This window comes from Balaenoptera musculus, chromosome 4 (genome assembly GCF_009873245.2).
Source record: "Balaenoptera musculus isolate JJ_BM4_2016_0621 chromosome 4, mBalMus1.pri.v3, whole genome shotgun sequence".
NCBI classification, from domain to species: Eukaryota; Metazoa; Chordata; class Mammalia; order Artiodactyla; family Balaenopteridae; genus Balaenoptera; species Balaenoptera musculus.
The window spans coordinates 84594566-84613566 of record NC_045788.1 but is presented as its reverse complement, the minus strand read 5'-3'; the positions used below and the strand labels follow the sequence as shown (position 1 = coordinate 84613566).

Here is a 19001-nt window from a genome sequence, read left to right as displayed (position 1 = left end):
GTTAGGTCATTTACTAAGTCACTTACTAAGGAGGTCATTTTCTAAGTTATTTCCCGGTGTCTCTTCAGAAGGTTCTGTAAGTAGATTAAAAAGTCCTCGCTGGCCCAATGAGAATATGGGCTGCTGAAGACTCAATCTCTAATTGATGCTTGAGGTGAAATAAAACTAAAATAAAGAGAGAAAACTTAAGCTTTATGGGATTTATTTAGGCCCCTGGCAGGTTTACTTGAGGTAGTCACCCTTATCTACTGGCTTGGCATTAAAGTAAAATTGATATTTTATTTCTGGGGGCTAATACCGGCCAATATTCTATAACCGTGGTATTGATAAGTAAAAACAGATAGTGATTTAGATGGGAAGAGGTTAACTATGAGTTACTTTTAGTCGCATTTCTTTAGTGGCCATTAGTCTTAAAAAGAGTTTTTAGATGACTGTATAATCATATTAAAGGAAAAGATGAGTGGGAACAGGGACATTGTGGAAGAAATAAAGTTCAATATAGTATGTTTTGTCATATCTGAGTAAATCATAATACATTTTGTATAGAAAAAGGATATGTGATTTTGCAGGTGGTGTGGCTAGATATCCCTTCTAGGAAGTAAGAGACAATAACAATTTATTGAACAACACACAGAGTTTTATTTTACCAACTCAAATTTTCAACTTATCAAATAATAGTAGTTACCTCAGGGCTGCAAGGGACTGTCTCGTTTTAGTGTGTGCATTTACTGCCTGAATTTGTTGTAATGAGCATGTATTTTGTAATGAAAACTTTTTTTCTAGCAGGCAACTCTCTCAGACAATTCACAGGAGTGTCTTGTCAGTCTTTATATTCTTTAGCATCTTAAACATTAAAACAATCTTTGAATTCAAGATAAGTACCTTGATACATAGACCAAACTGAGCTGAGGACTGGAAGACTGATCGAGTGTGTTATTTAGAAGTTGCAGTTGGGAGCACGAGCAGACGTTTTAACAAATTGCTGGACTGCCTTCGATAGAGGCTTTAGCTTTTGGACTTCCCTTCATGCTTAGCAAAGTGCACTGAAGAGAAGTATCTCTGGTGCTCCAGTTTCTCTGAAATCAGGATACACTGCTACCCTTTGCAGCAGCTGCCTAGAATGCCTTTTGATCCACGGTTTTCCATCAGGTGGGCAAAAAGGACAGGGTCTGGCAGGATGCCTGTTGCTGATGCTAAGGTACCAGATGACTGGCCCTCCTTTTCTAAGTGCTCACTACTTTTAATTTCTATTTAATTAAAGTTACATTTGTCAACAATTCACATTAAGCTATAAGGACATATTTTTCTTCACAGTCTCAGGCAAGCAAACACTTGTCCTTTTTAAAGTTTATGATCCTAAAAATACATAGGGTACATTTGAACAGCAGAGCTCTAGACTGTTCCTTTGGATGATCCTGCTGTGATAAATGCGTTAGTGGACTGATTAGCAACCTAGGAGAAATCAAAGAAGGAAATACAAATTCACAAAAGAATTTCTTTGATCCAAGAAGTATGTGACGAACATAAACCAGATATATGCGTGCATATGTGGGTGGGTGGAGATAAAACACACACACACACACACACACACACACACACACACGGACTGATGGAGATTCCCATTGTAAGCACTGCAAGCACTGCACTGGGCCGTGGCCACTGGCACACCAAGGACTCCTTACCCACGGGCCGAGCATCTGATTGCTGTACACCCGAGTCACAGCGGTGTGAGCATCTGGAAGTCTGGAAGAATTTCAGCTACCTTCCTACGGAGCTGCTCTCGCCTTTCTTCTTTTCCTCTTTCCTCTTTCGTAAATTTTGCAAACTTCTTCCATGTCTGAAATGTGATCCAGAGAATCCTCCTTTAAGAATAAAAAGGAAAAAAGTGAAATACGATGGAAAAGTTGACTTTCCATCTAACTGAATTGAAAACTTTACAAAAGTAATCCTTATGTGAATAAAATGTTATATGAAAGGGATGGAAATCACAATTGGGATTCAGACAGTAAGAATGCTGCAAAGAAAATGAAGCAACAAAAGAGGATGGAAGTGACTAATGGGTTATTTTTCTCTTCCATCAGGTGGTCTTCCATCACAGGTCACCCTCTGTGAGAAGGTGACATCTGAGCAGAGCACCTGGTGGCCTCTGAGTGCAGGCCATGAGATGTACTCCTCAGGGGGTCTGACCACAGCCTGCACCTTGTGTGTGAGGCAGGGCTAGTGGAACAAGGGCTCCAGCAGCCAAAGTCCTTGAGGCAGAGATGCTGGGAAAGCACGTGCAGCACATGCCACAGTTATTAGCATCAAGGTCCTGGTGCTTGGACGTGTATTGTTTAAAAAGCTCACTGGTAACCTCACTTCCAACAACGGTCTTGAATTTTAGTTGAGGAAAAAAATCTTAAGCCAGTTGTCTGCTGATGGGCATTTGGGTTGCTTCCATGTCTTGGCTATTGTAAATTACGAACATTGCTGCTATGAACATTGGGATGTATGTATCTTTTTGAATTAGAATTTTCATTGTTTTCTGGAGTGGGATTGCAGGATTATATGGTAGCTGTATTTTTAGTTTCATAAGGAACCTCCATACTGTTCTCCATAGTGGATGCACCAATTTACATTCCCACCAACAGTGTACAACGGTTCCCTTTTTTCCACACCCTCACCAGCATTTAGTATTTGTAGACTTTTTCATGATAGTCATTCTGACTAGTGTGAGGTGACATCTTGTAGCTTTGCATTTCTCTAATAATTACCGATGTTGAGCATCTCTTCATGTGCCTGTTGGGCATCTGTATGTCTTCTTTGGAAAAACATCTATTTAGGTCTTCTGCCCTTTTTTGGATTGGGTTGTTTTGTTTTTTCTATATTGAGTTGCATGAGCTGTTTGTTTTGGATATTATCCCCTTGTCGGTCACATCATTTGCAAATATTTTTTCCCATTCCATCCGTTGTCTTTTTGTTTTGTTGATGGTTTCCCTTGCTGTGCAAAAGCTTTTAAGTTTGATTAGTTCCCATTCGTTAATTTTTGCTTTTATTTGCCTTGGGAAACTGATCTAAGAAAACTTTGCTACGATTTATGTCAAAGAATGTTTTGCCTGTGTTCTCTTCTAGGAGGTTTCATGGTGTCATGTCTTACATTTAGGTCTTTAAACCATTTTGAGTTTACTTTTGTATACGGTGTGAGGGAATGTTCTAATTTCATTGATTTACATGTCGTTGTCCAGCTTTCCCAACACCATTTGTTGAAGAGACTGTCTTTCCTCCGTTGCATATTCTTGCCTCCTTTGTCATAGATTGACTATAGGTGCATGGGTTTATTTCTGAGCTCTCTATTGTGTTCCATTGATCTGTAAGTCTGTTTTTGGTGCCATTACTACATTGTTTTGATTACTGCAGCTTTGTAGTATTGTCTGAAGTCTAGCAGGGTTATATCTCCAGCTTTGTTCATTTTTCTCAAAATTGCTTTGGCAATTCTGGGTCTTCTGTGGCTCCATATAAATTTTAGGATTATTCTACTTCTGTAAAAAATGTCATGGGTATTTTAATAGGGATCGCATTAAATCTGTAGATTGCTTTGGATAGTGTGGCCATTTTAACAATGTTAATTCTTCCAATCCAAGAGCACAGGATAGCTTTCCATTTCCTTGAGTCATCTTCAGTTTCCTTTATCAGTGTTTTATACTTTTCAGCATGTAGGTCTTTCACCTCCTTGGATAAGTTTGTTCCTACATATTTTATTTTTTTGATGAGATTTTATTTTATTTATTTATTTTTATTATTATTTTTTGGCTGCATTGGGTCTTTTTTGGCTGCGTTAGGTCTTTTCTGGCTGCATTGGGTCTTAGTTTCGGCATGCGGGATCTTCGTTGCGGCATGTGGGGTCTTTCGTTGCGGCACACGGTCTTCTCTCTAGTTGTGGCGCGCAGGCTCCAGAGCACGTGGGCTCTGTAGTTGTGGCACGCGGGCTCAGTAGTTGTGGTGTATGGGCTTAGCTGCCCCTCAGCATGTGGGATTTTAATTCCCCGACCAGGGATTGAACCCACGTCCCCTTCATTGGAAAGCGGATTCTTTACCACTGGACCACCAGGGAAGTCCCTTGATGCGATTTTAAATGGGATAGTTTTTAAACTTTCTGGTATTTCATTATTAGTGTAAAGAAATGCAACAGATTTCTGTATATTAATTTTGTATCCTGCTACCTTGCTGAATTCATTTATTAGTTCTAATAGGTTTGTGTGGAGACTTAGGGTTCTCTATATGGAGTATCATGTCATCTGCAAATAGTGACACTTTTACCTCTTCCCCTCCAATGTGGATACCTTTTATTTCTTTTTCTTGTCTGATTGCTGTGGCTAGGACTTCCAATATTGTGTTGAATAGAAGTGGTGAGAGTGAGCATCCTTGTCTTATTCCTGAATTTAGTGGGAAGGCTTTCAGCTTTTCACTATTGAGTATTGTATTGGCTGTGGATTTGTCGTAAATGGCCTTTATTATGTTGAGATATGTTCCCTCTGTACCCACTTTGGTGAGAGTTTCTATCATGAATGGATGTTGAATTTTGTTAAATGCTTTTTCTGCATCTATTGAGATGATCATGTGGTTTGTCGTTCCTTTTGTTAATGTGGTGTATTGCATTGATTGATTTGCATATGCTGAACCATCCTTGTGACCCTGGAATGAATCCAAGTTCTCTATTTTGTCTGATATGAGTATTGCTACCCCCACTTTCTTGTTGTTTCCATTTGCTGCCCTTACTTTCAGTCTGTGTGTGTCTTTTGCCCTGAAGTGAGTCTCTTTTTAGGCAGCATATTGCAGGTTCTTGGTTTTTTATCCAGTCTGCCACTCTATGTCTTTTGATCGGAGCATTTAGTCCATCAACATTTAAAGTAATTATTGATACGTATGTACTTATTGCCATTTTAATCCTTGTTTTCCAGTTGTTTTTGTAGTTCTTCTTTGTTCATTTCTTCTTCTTGCTTTTACTTTTGTAGTTTGATGATTTTCTTTTGTAGTATGCTTGATTCCTTTCTTTTTGGTTTTTGTGAATCTACTGTATGTTTTTTATTTGTGGTTAACATGGAGTTAAAGTATGTTGACCCATAAATACATCTACTTGCTTTAAACTGATGGTCATTCAAGTTCAAACACACATTCTAAAAGATATCTACATTTTTATACTCTCCTCCCCCACGTTTTGTGATTTCAATGTCCTACTTTACATCTTCATGCTTATCCTTTTATTTACTGTAGTTATAATCTCTTTTATAATTTTTTCATTGTTTTTTAATCTATGTACTGGCTTGAGTGATCTTCAGTCCTTAACTATATATTTGCTCTTCCTCTTGGGATTTTCCCTTTCCTATGGATTCTTCTTTCTATTTAAGGAAGACCCTTCAACATTTCTTTTAGGTTAGGTTTGGTATTGCTGAATTCTTTTAGTTTTTGCCTGTACGAGAAATTCTTTATCTCTTCTTCTATTCTAAATGATAATCTTGCTGGATAGAGCATCCTAGGTTGCAGGTTTTTCCCTTTCAGAACGTTGAATATATCATGCCACTTCCTTCTGGCCTACAGAGTTTCTGCAGAGAAATCAGCTGATAGCTTTATGAGGGTTCCCTTGTAAACAACTCTTTGTTTTTCTCTTGCTGCCTTTAGAATCCTCTCTTTAACTTTTGCCATTTTAGTGGGTGGGCCAATAGGTTCGTTTGGTTTTTTCCATAAGATGGCTCTAGTAACACTTATTTGTCTTTAACTTCATTCGAAACAATTTTGTTAGATTGTATGTGACAGCTGTCATATCAGCATGCATTTAAAAAAAGGACATCAAAATCGGTGAATTTTTATGTAGCCATTTTAATATTGAAGATGGAAGAAAAACAAAATTTTTGGCATTTTATGCTTTATTATTTCAAGAAAGGTAAAAAAGCAGCTGAAATGCACAAAAAGATTTGTGCAGTGTATGGAGAAGGTGCTGTGACTGGTTGAACGTGTCAAAAGTGGTTTGCGAGGTTTTGTGCTGGAGATTTCTCGCTGGATGTTGCTCCACTGTTGGGTAGACCAGTTGAAGTTGATAGCAATCAAATCGAAACAATAATTGAGAACAATCAATGTTATACCACACGGGAGAGAGCTGACATACTCAAAATATCCAAATCAAGTGTTGAAAATCATTTGCCCCAGCTTGGTTATGTTCATTGCTTTGATGTTTGGATTCCACATAAGTTAAGTGAAAAAAACCTTCCTGACCATGTTTCCACATGATATTCTCTACTGAAATGTAATGAAAACATTCCGTTTTTAAAACAAATTGTGACGGGTGATGAAAAGTGGATACTGTACAATAATGTGGAGCAGAAGAGATCGTGGGGCAAGCTAAATGAACCACCACCAACCACACCAAAAGCTGGTCTTCATCCAGAGAAGGTGATGTTGTGTATATGGTGGGATTGGAAGGGAGTCCTCTATTGTGAGCGCCTTCTGGAAAACCAAATGATTAATTCCAACAGGTACTGCTCCCAATCAGACCAACTGAAAGCAGCACTCAACGAAAAGCATCCAGAATTAGTCAAAAGAAAACGCCTAATCTTCCATCAGGATAACGCAAGACCACATGTTTCTTTGATGACCTGGCAAAAACTGTTACAGCTTGGCTGGGAAGTTCTGATTCATCTGCCGTATTCAGCAGACATTGCACCTTCGGATTTCCATTTATTTAGGTCTTTACAAAGTTCTCTTAATGGAAAAATTTTCAATTCCCTGGAAGACTGTAAAAGGCACCTGGAACAGTTCTTTGCTCAAAAAGATAAAAAGTTTTGGGAAGATGGAATTATGAAGTTGCCTGAAAAATGGTAGAAGGTAGTGGAACAAAAGGGTGAATATGTTGTTCAATAAAGTTCTGGGTGAAAATGAAAAATGTGTCTTTTATTTTTACTTAAAAAACCGAAGGCACTTTTTGGCCCACCCAATAATTATTATTCTTATTTTTTAACATCTTTATTGGAGTATAATTGCTTTACAATGGTGTGTTCGTTTCTGCTGTATAACAAGGTGAATCAGCTATAGATATACATAATCCCCATATCTCCTCCGTCTTGTGTCTCCCTCCCACCCTCCCTATCCCACCCCTCTAGGTGGACACAAAGCACCGAACTGATCTCCCTGTGCTATGCGGCTGCTTCCCACTAGCTATCTATTTTATGTTAGATAGTGTATATATGTCCATGCCACTCTCTCACTTTGTCCCAGCTTACCCTACCCCCTCCCCTTGTCCTCAACTCCATTCTCTACGTCTGTGTCTTTATTCCTATCCTGCCCCTAGGTCCACCCAATAATTATGGTATGTCTTAATGTGGGTCTGTTTGGGTTTATCTTGTTTGGGACCTTTTGTGCTTCCTGTACCTGAATATCTGGTTCCTTCTGTAGGTTTGGGAAGTTTTCAGCCATAATTTCTTCAAATACATTTTTGATCCCTTTCTCTCTCTCTTCACTTTCCAGAACCCCTATTATGCGTAGGTTGACACACTTTATATTATCCCATAGATCTCGTATGTTGCTTTTTTTTTTTTTTGATTTGTCTTTCTGTCTGCTGTTTTTTTTTTTTTAACATCTTTATTGGAGTATAATTGCTTTACAATGGTGTGTTAGTTTCTGCTTTATAACAAAGTGAATCAGCTATACGTATACATATATCCCCATATCCCCTACCTCTTGCATCTCCTTCCCACCCTCCCTATCCCACCCCTCTAGGTGGTCGCAAAGCACCGAACTGATCTCCCTGTGCTATGTGCCTGCTTCCCACTAGCTATCTGTTTTACATTTGGTAGTATATATATGTCCATTCCACTCTCTCACTTTGTCCCAGCTTACCCTTCCCCCTCCCTGTGTCCTCAAGTCCATTCTCTAGTAGGTCTGCGTCTTTATTCCTGTCCTGCCCCTAGGTTCTTCAGACTTTTTCCATTCTTTTTAGATTCCATATATATGTGTTAGCATACGGTATTTGTTTTTCTCTTTCTGACTTACTTCACTCTGTATGACAGACTCTAGGTCCATCCACCTCACTACAAATAACTCAATTTCGTTTCTTTTTATGGCTGAGTAATATTCCATTGTATATATGTGCCACATCTTCTTTATCCATTCATCTGTTGATGGACACTTAGGTTGCTTCCATGTCCTGGCTATTGTAAATAGAGCTGTAATGAACATTGTGGTACATAATTCTTTTTGAATTATGGTTTTCTCAGGGTATATGCCCAGTAGTGGGATTGCTGGGTCATATGGTAGTTCTATTTTTAGTTTTTTAAGGAACCTCCATACTGTTCTCCATAGTGGTCTGCTGTTCTGATTGGGTGATTTCCATTATTCTGTCTTCCAGATCACTTATTCGTTCTTCTGCATCATTCAGTCGGCTATCCATTGCTTCCAGATTGCTTTTTATCTTGGAAATTGAATTATCTTTGGTACATTTTTTGTTTCTAGTTCCTTGTTACAGTGATCTGTGTTTATATTGATAATCTTTCTTAATTCAGTTAGCATTTTGATTACTACCTTTTTGAATTCAAGTTCTGGTAGACTGGTGAGCTCTGTTTCATTAGTTGTTCTTTTAGGGGATTTCTCTTGCTCTTTTAATTGGGAGTAGTTCCTCTGCTTTTCATTTTAACTTTCTCTGTCTCCATGAATTTAGGAGAAACAGTTAGCTATTTTGGTCTTGAAGGAGTGTTTCTATGTGAGAGCATCCCTGTGTAGACTGTGTATGTCCAGTGTTTTTGGTGTGAGGGCTGGTTTTGATATGGACACGAGCCATGTCTGTCCTCAGGGTGTACTGGCCGTTGTCACTCTGCTGGGGATGTGGTTGGTGTTGGGGGATCTAAATCCTGTGCAGGGTGTGAGGCAGGACTTCCTCTCTGCTCAGTGGCAGTCACCACCCTGTCAGGTTCCCAGTTGCTGGAGCAGAAGCCCTGAGGGTCAGGCTTGATCAGGCTCCATTACCCTTGAGTGCATGCTCCGCCCCAAAGGTGGGGAGTGCTGAAGGAACTGGGGCTCGTGCGCTTACAGAGCACCAATGTGCCGCCTAAGTAGGTGACGTCAGCTCTGCTCAGACGCAGCCCAGGGTCACATCTCTTCCCCTGCTGTGTTTGTCCCCGATCGAGTGCAAGGCTGTGGTGTGGAGTGGGCGGGGCTGGGGCATTTGCCAGGCTGGGGCTGGGGGCCAGGGCACTGTGGCAGCCTTCTTACAGGACCGGTCTCCCCCAGATCCAGCATCGAGCTGTGGGGTGGAGTGGGCGGGGCCGGGTGCTCCTGTGGCGCCGCTGGAGCGAGCTCTGACAGTGGTCGCCGGCGCCCCACCTGGCTCACAGCCCAGTGCCCCAGGGCTGTCTCTGAGCAGCTAGGTCGAGCCTTCTCCCTGGGCCTGTCTGCCCCAGATCCTGCGCCAAGCTGCAGTGTGGGTGGGGGCGGGGAGTGTTTGCTCAGCTCGGGGATGAACCGCTGCCTGCTCCTGGGGTGCTGCCCGAGTGCCCGCTTACAGCGGCTGCTGCCACCCCACCTAGATCACAACCCAGGCCCCCCCAGGCTGTCTCTGTGTAGCTAGACCGAGTCTTTTCCCATGGCCCGGCTGACCCTGATCTCACACCCGACTGTGGTGTGGAGTGAACAGAGCAGGGGTGTTCGCCCCGTTTGGATTAGGGAGTCTGGTGAGGCAGCAGCCACCCGTGCAAGGCTCTCTCTGCCCTGACTGTTGCAAGCCAACTTGTGTGCACGCCTTGTGAGTAGAGTTAGGCTTCTGCAGCCCTTCTGTCTGTCCCAGCAGTTCTCCCAGCAGCCAAAGGGGCTTGTCTCCTCCGTGCAGGGCCCCAGGACTGAACACTCAGACTGTGGCTCGGCCGCACACTCCCCAGGGCAAGGGTCTGCCCATGTGGACCTTCTTTTCCTTTCAGATCCCTCCCAGGGACACAGGTCCCAATCTGATGCCTTTTTTCTGCCCTACCCGGTTAAGTGGAGATCTTTCTTGCAGCTTTGGTTGTACAGAGTTCTTCTGCCAGTTTCTAGTTAGTTTTCTGTGAGAATTGTTCCACACGTAGACGTATTTTTGACATGCTTGTGGGGAGAGGTGAACTCCATGTCCTCCTACTCCACCATCTTGATCCCTCCTAGGCAAAGAAAAGGCATTCCTAGAAGAGGGCACGGCTTGAGTAAAGGCAGAGGCAAGAATAGCTAACTTTATATTTTCACAAGTAGAGGCATAGATGGGATTTATTCTGGCTTCATGACCTTCTAATGAAGCCCCCCTAGAATGCATTTCAGTCCCCATTAACTTTATGGTGGATGGTTGGTTGATGCTTCTGATAATGTTGATTTTTTTGTTGGTGGAGGTATTACTGTTCAGTTACAAAAGGCTTCAAGGAGTAGAGCTGCTTAGTTTGCTTTCTTCTTTCATCCATCCGGTCCACCATTTATAGCTTCCCGTACTTGGCTATATGACCCACTCCCCGTCCTTGACCCTATCTATCTCCCACTCTCACTTGCTGTTCACAACTTTCCTGTGGTTACACTCCCATTTTCTGACTTCTGCATTTTAGCTCCTACTGTTCTATCCTGACTGAAATGCTCTGCCCCCTGGGGGAATCTCCTAGATCGTCTTTGCCTGCATTTATCTTCCTTCCTCTGAACTCCTAAAGCACATGGGCACAATCACTGGTTTGGTGCTTATTTATAGTCTCTATCTACCTACCTACCTATCTACATCTATCTACCTACCTACATCTATTCACCTGAGGTCCACCAACTCCTTGACATTTTGTGTGAAGTTGTATGTGATGTGCATATGTGCATTTTCTGGAGAGCAGGTCTGTGACTTTCATTACTACCTCACAGGGGTCTATGATTCCAAAGTGGTTAAGAACTACAGTATCAAGGCAATACCAGACATATAAGAAGTACTAGTTCGGCTGAGAAGAACTGGCCAAGTGCATAGCTGAGCTCTAATTGCAGAACTACACAGTAACTGCTGGCAATGAGAGACTTAGGTCTGGAGACATCTCTTAGTCCCACCATGTATATAAAAAACACCAGATTTGTAAAATTATAAATCTATATCCAATTACAAATTATATACACCTAGAGGTGATATAGATATGCAGAATTAAACCTCATGGTCTTACTAGGAATCATCTTTTCAGTGGTACTGCAATTTCTCACCCACAGCTTTTCTATACAATATTCTTTTGTTCAAATAAAATTAAGAACTCTGAGTATCAATTTTTAAGTGTTAACGTTCCTTTTAAAAGATCCATTAGTGTCACTCCTGCAATAAAAGGCATCCATTTGTGTACCAAATATCTATCATACACCCATGTACTAGGCTCTGTCATGCTGAGGATACAGTTGCGCGTAAGATGTGATGGGGAGAGACGATAAACATGTAAACAATAAATGACAATTTCAGAGAGTCTTAAGTGCTGTGAAGAAAATAGGGCAGGTTATTGGATAGACAGGAATGGAGGCAGGTGGCATGCATCTGAGTGGAAACCTGAATGGTGAGATCTGGGTCACGTGAGAGCTGTGACACAGACGTGAGCGTTGTTCGTCTGAGGAACACTGGGGGAGGCCAGTGGGGCTGGACCATGGTGAACAAGGGGCAGAGTGGGAAGAGATGAAGTCACAGCAGTGCTTTTACATCAAGTGGACTCTGGCTGAGAATCTACTTCTTGTTGAATGCATGGATTCACATACTGATTTTCTAACTAACTAACCTCAAACCCTAAATAGGACCACTATCTTACTATTGTATTTTAGTTTACAAATGAGATTGAATTAGAAAATGGGGAAGAAAACTGACTTAGCAAGAAGAGGATGATTTGGAGCCAGAAAACCTGATTTGGAGTCCAGGCTCCACCACTTGTTATTTGGGCAATTCATCGACCTGAGCGGCTCCACCATTTGTTATTTGGGCAGTTCATCGACCTGAGCGTAGCTTCAGTTTCTTTGCTTGAAAATGGGAATCCTGACATCTGCCCCCTCCCCCCTGGCCTATACTCATCCATCAGATGAGATGGCATGTGTGAAAGCCCTCTTACTGCCCTGTGTCACATAAGGCAGCTGTCCCAGTGAATCTCTCGGTCTGTTTTTGGCAGCTGAGAAACAGAAAACAAAGGCGGACAAAAAGGGTGTTTAATAGTAATACATTAACAATGACAATAAACAGAACAATAGCTATTATTTTGGGCCAAGCAGTACATTAACTGAGGTCCTATGTGACCTTGTTTAGTCCTCACAACAACGCTGTAAGACAGGTTCTGCGGTTATTCTCATTTTATAATAGAGGAATAGGGAGGTTCAAATCTGAGCATTTCTTCAAAGGCAAGTCCTCTGAATACCCTCATTCATTGCCTATTTATTTTAGACAAAATTAGAATCAACTTGCTTATGTTTTTTCTGCCCCCAGATTTTAGTACCTGTAAATTAAACAAGGGTGAGCAGGTTTTGCTGGAGGTGGGCACCCTGCTGGCAACAAGATAGAAACACTTTTACAAAAAACCAGACACGCACACACATACACACAAATGAAAACAAAGCAACCAAAAGTGAATTGACATAGTGAGAAAAGGGACACTTCTACACCTTCACAACAGTCTTCACACCTCAGAACCTGGAGGCTTATGCCCACATTAACTGGTGCTCCTAAGGAATGACATTAAATCACCAAAAAAGGACAGATCGTTTGTTTACTCTCCAAGGGAAGGGCATAATGAAATTTAGAACATTTTTATCCAAAATGCTTAAAGTTATAAAACAAAGAGAAAGCATACTTATATGGAATACCTTATTCCCCAAAGACACTGAATTAAATGTCATCACTGTATTATAAATATTAATATGACATATAGTATGATTCTACTTATATAAAGTTCCAAGTCTTGAAGGGTGCATACTTAGGAGGTATAAATAAAAAGAAGTGCAAGGAAATGTTTATCATAAAGGTCAGGAGAGTAGTTTACCTTCACGAGGAAAGGGTGGGACCCGTGATTGGGGAGGAGCCCATGGGGACTTCTGGGGGCCAGCAGTGTCCTACTTCTCAACCTCAGGAGTGGTGACAGGGGTGTCCACTTTCTAGTTCATTAAGCTGTGTTTGTAGGATTTAAGTACTCGTCTATATTTGTGTTATATTTCACAATAAATAATGTTTAAAAAAAAAGAAATTAAAGAAAAAACTATGACAAAGAACACAGTACCTCTGTTTAGGTGTGTTTCATGTATTTCAAAATTCACTTTTTTTTTTTTTTAATTTTTATTGGAGTATAGTTGCTTTACAACGTGGTGTTAGTTTCTACCGTATAGCAAAGTGAATCAGCTATATGCACAATTCACTTTATTCTCTTTCCGGTCCTGTGAGGAAGGGAGGGCAGGCATCCTCCTCCCCTTCCTCATTTTAAAGATGGGGACCCTGGAGTTCAAGGGGGTTACTCTCTTGCAGTCATGCAGTCAGGGGGCGAGCTGGGACCCCCACCCCTGCCGGGTATCTCCTAGTGCCCAGCTCTCCTAGCCTCCACCTTATCTTTTCAGATACATTCCAGGCATAGAATGTACTGCAGAGCAATTGTGAAATCAGTGAGGGAATTTTCGTAAAGATGAAAACCTCACCTGTCACTGTGCTCCACCGCAACCTTGCGCTTGTTCTGGGAATCGATCCTGGCCTCCCTGACCATGTTATACCAGGCCCTGAAAATCTTCTTCTGAAGAAAATGTACACACAGTGTTTGTACTTCTTCCTCTAGGTCAGTCAGGTACTGGGGGTGAGAACAGGGAAAAAAGTGAGACAAATAACATCACAGACAAAGAATTTAAGCAAATAAACAGTACAAAAGAGAAAGAATCGAACCAGACACAAAACAAAGGACACTGGAGGCATAAGGAGAAAGGATGATGTGGCAGCCAAGGCCATATCCTCTGTAAGGTATTAAAAGATAATAATGGAATCAGAGGGATAGAAACAGTTACAAGACTGAGGGCGTAGGTTTCTAGTAAAATCACTTGAGCAATTATGGGACAAGAAAGAAGAAATTAGTATAAAAACAAAAGCTGATGTAATGACACATTACAGTTTATAGGGACACTCTCTATGTGAAAAGAAACCTGCTTAAGATTTTATACTAACAAAACATTGATCTGACATTTTCAAATTCATTTCAAAGCAGTGAATTGAATTGCCTCTTCTATATTGTTCTTGAAAAAAACATAATGACTGTTGACATCTGGAGTGCACCTAATTTTCTTACATAGGGTTGGGCAGAGACATGTATTTAACACTCCCTTCATTGGGGCCTTACCTGTAGCCAGCTCCGGATGACTCTCCTAAGTAATATTTGGGAATAAAATTGATCAGCTTTGGCCGTCTTCCTAGCCAGGCTTTCCTGACTCCACTGGAACCAGGTCAGCAGGCATTTCCTCTGTAGGGCCAAAGAGTGATGTCCTTTGGCCACCTGGACAATTTTTTAAATGAGAAAAGGAAATTATTCCTTATATGTTAAATCATTTAAGGAAATACACATCACCTTGGCAAGTGATGCTGTAAACCACATACAGGCAGTTACTAGAGAGAATAATCTTACGGACATTCACCTATGTCCTAAAAGCTTTGACTACTGACTGTATTACATGGGGACTTCAGATTCACATCATGCATAGCCTTTCAATGCTGACTCCCTGAAGACCACAATGACTGGCTGGTTATTCAGGAAATGGAACAAACAACCTCCAAAACCATTTTGTCCCTTGCACTGAGTTTTAAAGTGTGTGGGTGGCAACATTCTTGGTTCCTTCTCCTGGAGCTTGGGCAGCAACTGCATAACAAACCTCTCTTTATTATATGTGCTTAACCACTGTCTAATCGAGGAAATGCCAATACTTTCAATTAGTTCTGCAGAATGAGCTGTCACTAGCACTGAAATTTAGACATTATCAATAAACCACAAACCATTTGATAGAAAAATAACATGCTGAATAATTTAATATCTTACCAACTTAAAGGGCTCAGAGTATCATTCTACCAAAATAAACATACAACTCAGACTTTATAGATTTTTTTAAAAGTAACTGTTACAGTCTCTTAAGAGGCAGAGGGAAAAGCCCTTCTCTCTTAGTCCTCCCCATTAGACATTTTTCTGAGTCTTGTCTCACCACTGAGCACTGTGAACGTGACTGATCTGAGTGAGTCCCTTGGCAGTCACACATACTGGCCAAAATGACCATCGCAGGAGGTCTCTGTGACACCTGGGAGCCAAAAGGCAAGGGGAGCCAGAAACACACAACCTCCTACCCTCTCTGCTCTCCATCTTCTAGGAAAACACAGAGAACCAGGGAGAAAAAGAAAGATAATCAGAAGATCCCTTAAAAATTCTGAAAACTGTCATTGGAACAAATGAAATATAGCACATGTGAGTTTAAGGGAAAATGCTAAATAACTCTTCTGAAAAAAAACAAAAACAAAAACGTTAGAAAGAAGCCAGGAACTGTTTAACTGGACCCTTTTTCTGTCCCTTCCTGGAAGTCAGCTCTGATGGATGAAGAAGATACTGCTTCCACTTACTGTCCTCCAGAACTTTTCCTTTTGCTTCTTTATTTTTTTTTCTAACTTTCTTACTTCTTCTTCTTCTTCTTTTTTTTTTTTAAACTTTCAGCTGGTGGTTAGTATCTACATATACCTCTGATTCCTACACAGCACAAAAGACATGCCTGAACTGGGCAGGATTTTTGGAGGAAGGGGTTGCTGAGCTCCATTCTAGCTTTGTAACCAATGTGCTGTGTGACCTTAAGCAAGTCGGTTTTCCTCTCTGAGACTCAGTTCCCTTACTTACAAATTGAAAGAGAAGGAGAGGATTACTAATATTCTAAAATTCTATTATCTTGTGTGGTAGGCTGAATAGTGGCCCTCAGGGATGGCCACAAACTAATCCCTGGAACCTGTAAATGTTACCTTACATGGTAAAAGGGATTTTGCAGATGTGATTAAGTGAAGGATCTTAAAATGGGGAGATGATCCTGGATTATATGGGAGAGCCCTAAATGTAATCACAAGAGTTCTTGTAAGAGGAGCAGCATCAATATGAGATGTGACATGAATGTAAGAGATGAGAGTGAACTGAGGAAGGGGCTATGGGCACTGGGATGCAGGCAGCCATTAGAAGCTGAAAAAGGAAAGGAAACAGTTTCTCTCCTGGGAAACTCCAGAAGGCAGTTGTCTTGCTGACACTTTGACTTTAGCCCAGCAAGTCTGATTTTGGACTTCTGACCTCCAGAAATTTAAGATAATAAATTTGTGTTTTAAGCCACTATGTTTGTGGTAATTTGTTGTAACAGCATAGGAAACTAACACACTTGTTACAAACTAGAGAGGTGATTCTCAAAATGTGGTGCTCAGACTACTTGGATCAGAATCTCCTGGGCTACTTTTTTTTTTTTTTTAATATTATAGTCTTTTATTCTACTGTTTTTTTTTTTTTTTTGGCCACTCCATGTGGCATGTGGGATCCTAGTTCCCCAACCAGGGGTCGAACCTACGCCCCCTGCATTGAAAGCACAGAGTCTTAACCACTGGACCGCCAGGGAAGTCCCTGGGCTACTTTTTAAAAATGCAGATTCCCTGACACACCGCCCCCAGCCCCCTGGCCAACAACCCAGACCTACTGAGAACACCTGGAGGTGGGAACAGGAACTTGCATTTTTATAAGCTCTCCAGATGGTTTTATGAATAGGAAAATTTGGAAATGCTGGATTCAGATCTGTGTTCTCCTGTTTTTATTTTAATTAGGTTTTTCTATATTTAAGGCCTATAACTGTCATTTTGAACTCAAACTCCTGTTTCTTTTTATATTCTTATAAGTAAATTTTAAATTTAATTTGATTATTCACCCATAGATTATTTTGTTTCTAAATTTTATAACTTTCTTGATTTTACTCGGTCAAAAACAGGGACCAAAAAAGAAGAGCTGATAAGAATTTAAGAGTGAGTTTTTCTACTTCCTGTCTGCTTTTTCTTTGTGTATTAATAATTAAAAACAAAGAAACAGACAAAAGCCAGAGAGAATAAACAAAACTAGGAGCGCTCAACTGGATAACAAACTATCTGATGTGACTAAATGTTTGTTGTAGTATATTCAAGAAGCAAACTTCCATTCAGATTTCATTTCCAGACTCATTCACTCAGGAAACTATGGCTCAGCCCTCCCATATCATTACCAGGAAAATAGCAATGCTTGGGGCACAGATGGGTCAAGGCCTCCAAGAGGAGGGATCCTCGTGCCCTCAGGCCTGACCACCACAAATTGGCCTCCTTAGCTGGTTTGAGATACTCAGTGGTTCCAGAACCACCGGTTAGGAGGCAGAGGACAAAAAATCAGAGACAGAAAAACAGTGGGGAGGGCATTTAGGGAAGATAAGAAGAAGAAAGTGTGAAAATAGGAAGAGAACAAAGAGAATGAAGGGTGAATAGATCGGCTAAGGGAGGAAAAAGTAGCCTAAGTCATGTTCACAAAGGTACAGCCTGCAGCATTACTGCACACAGTGGGCTTCTTATGGTACAAGAGCATTATTGTTCATCTTTAATCCTGGTTTTCATAACCAAGAAGATTAGCCTTACTTTTCAGTATTAACTTGGCCAAATGTGTAAATAAGAGTGGTCACAACTGGTATGCATTACTGACCTTATTATGAAGTAGAATTCTAAAGATAACATCTTATCTATTTTGAGCTTTTGATCACTTAGTTAAATGCCGTGTTCTGTGCACTGGATAAATTTGAATTTCAGTGGTATCTGATTTCATTTATCCCTGTGTGGTAGAGTGGATGACTATTCCGGATAATAGGATGTGACACCCACACACTTGCATGTGATTTCATCCTGTCTCCCAATGGAGTAAATGGAGCCTTTTTCTCCTCTCAGTGACCTTGAGTTTGGCCCTATGACTTGCTGTGGCCAATGGAATGTTAGTGGACATGATACAAGCCAAGGTTTCATATGGGTTTACATAATTGGGTTTGGCCTTTGTATCTCAGACATTTGCCAGGTGAAAGCTTGCCCTGAATAACAGCTGGAGCCAGAAAGAGGCTGTGGAGAGATCTGAATTTGATCTAAACTGGCCCACAAACATGTGAGTGGGAAATAAATACCTGAGTTGTAAGCCACGATATTTCAGGGCTGTTTGTTAGGCAGCTTTATCGCAGCAGAAATCTGATTAGTATACCTTACGGTAATTATTTTTCCTTTATTACATAGCTATACACTGCTAAAATTGAGAGAGGCCTCTATTCATCCTACCTTGGAGGTCTCTAATAAAAAATGTACTCTAGTTTTTTCCAACCTATTCAGTTACAGAAGTCTTTCTCTACCTTGGAAGACCAAATTCAAACTTTTATCTAAAACAAGTAAATATCCACACTCAATTCATTTATCTTTCTGACTTTTAAATCTTCAAACGACCTCCAAGCCTCATTGGGTGTTTATCCTATTTTAAAGCCCACTTGCTGATTTTGGGGGGATAAGAGTGTGACACTATACCTGGAGGTTTTGCTTGCTTTGCATTCTCAGTCTCTTCCAAGGCTCCAGACCTTTTTTTCTTAGCAATACGCTTTCATAATGTTCTTTGGCTATTGCTTCCAGCTGCTGGTTCCTCTTAATTCTCTTCTGCTTCTCTAGTTCTTTCTGGAAAAAATAAATAGGTAAAAATGCCAAGGAGGAACCAAAATAGTGACATAGGAAGTTCCTGAACTTCCCTTCTCCCTTGGATGCACTGAATGTATAGCTACACATGGAGCACTTCCCTCTGAAAGAAATCTAGAAACTAGCTGTGTGACTTTTCCACATCAAGCGAATGAGAAAATACCTACATTGATACATCAAAAATATTGACAGGAAAGGCTGAGACACAGGCTTGCCATAAACGCCATCCCTGGCTCAGTGCCCTATAATAGGGAGGGAACTCCCAACTCCCAGCTTCTTCCTAAGGAGT

At 40.9% G+C, this 19001-nt stretch overlaps 1 protein-coding gene across 1 annotated transcript in view; it reads right to left on the bottom strand.

The window, feature by feature from the left end:
- Nucleotides 1–620: 620 nt before the first annotated feature.
- CCDC191 (coiled-coil domain containing 191) overlaps nt 621–19001 on the bottom strand; it is a 102303-nt gene continuing 83922 nt past the window's right edge. The window contains exons 14-18 of the mRNA XM_036851672.1: nt 18551–18694; nt 14325–14477; nt 13639–13784; nt 1683–1862; nt 621–1452 (exon numbers count right to left, since the gene is read on the bottom strand). Coding sequence (XP_036707567.1) covers nt 1718–1862; nt 13639–13784; nt 14325–14477; nt 18551–18694 — 588 coding nt within the window. The 3' untranslated portion in view covers nt 621–1452; nt 1683–1717. The remainder of the gene's footprint in view (nt 1453–1682; nt 1863–13638; nt 13785–14324; nt 14478–18550; nt 18695–19001) is intronic.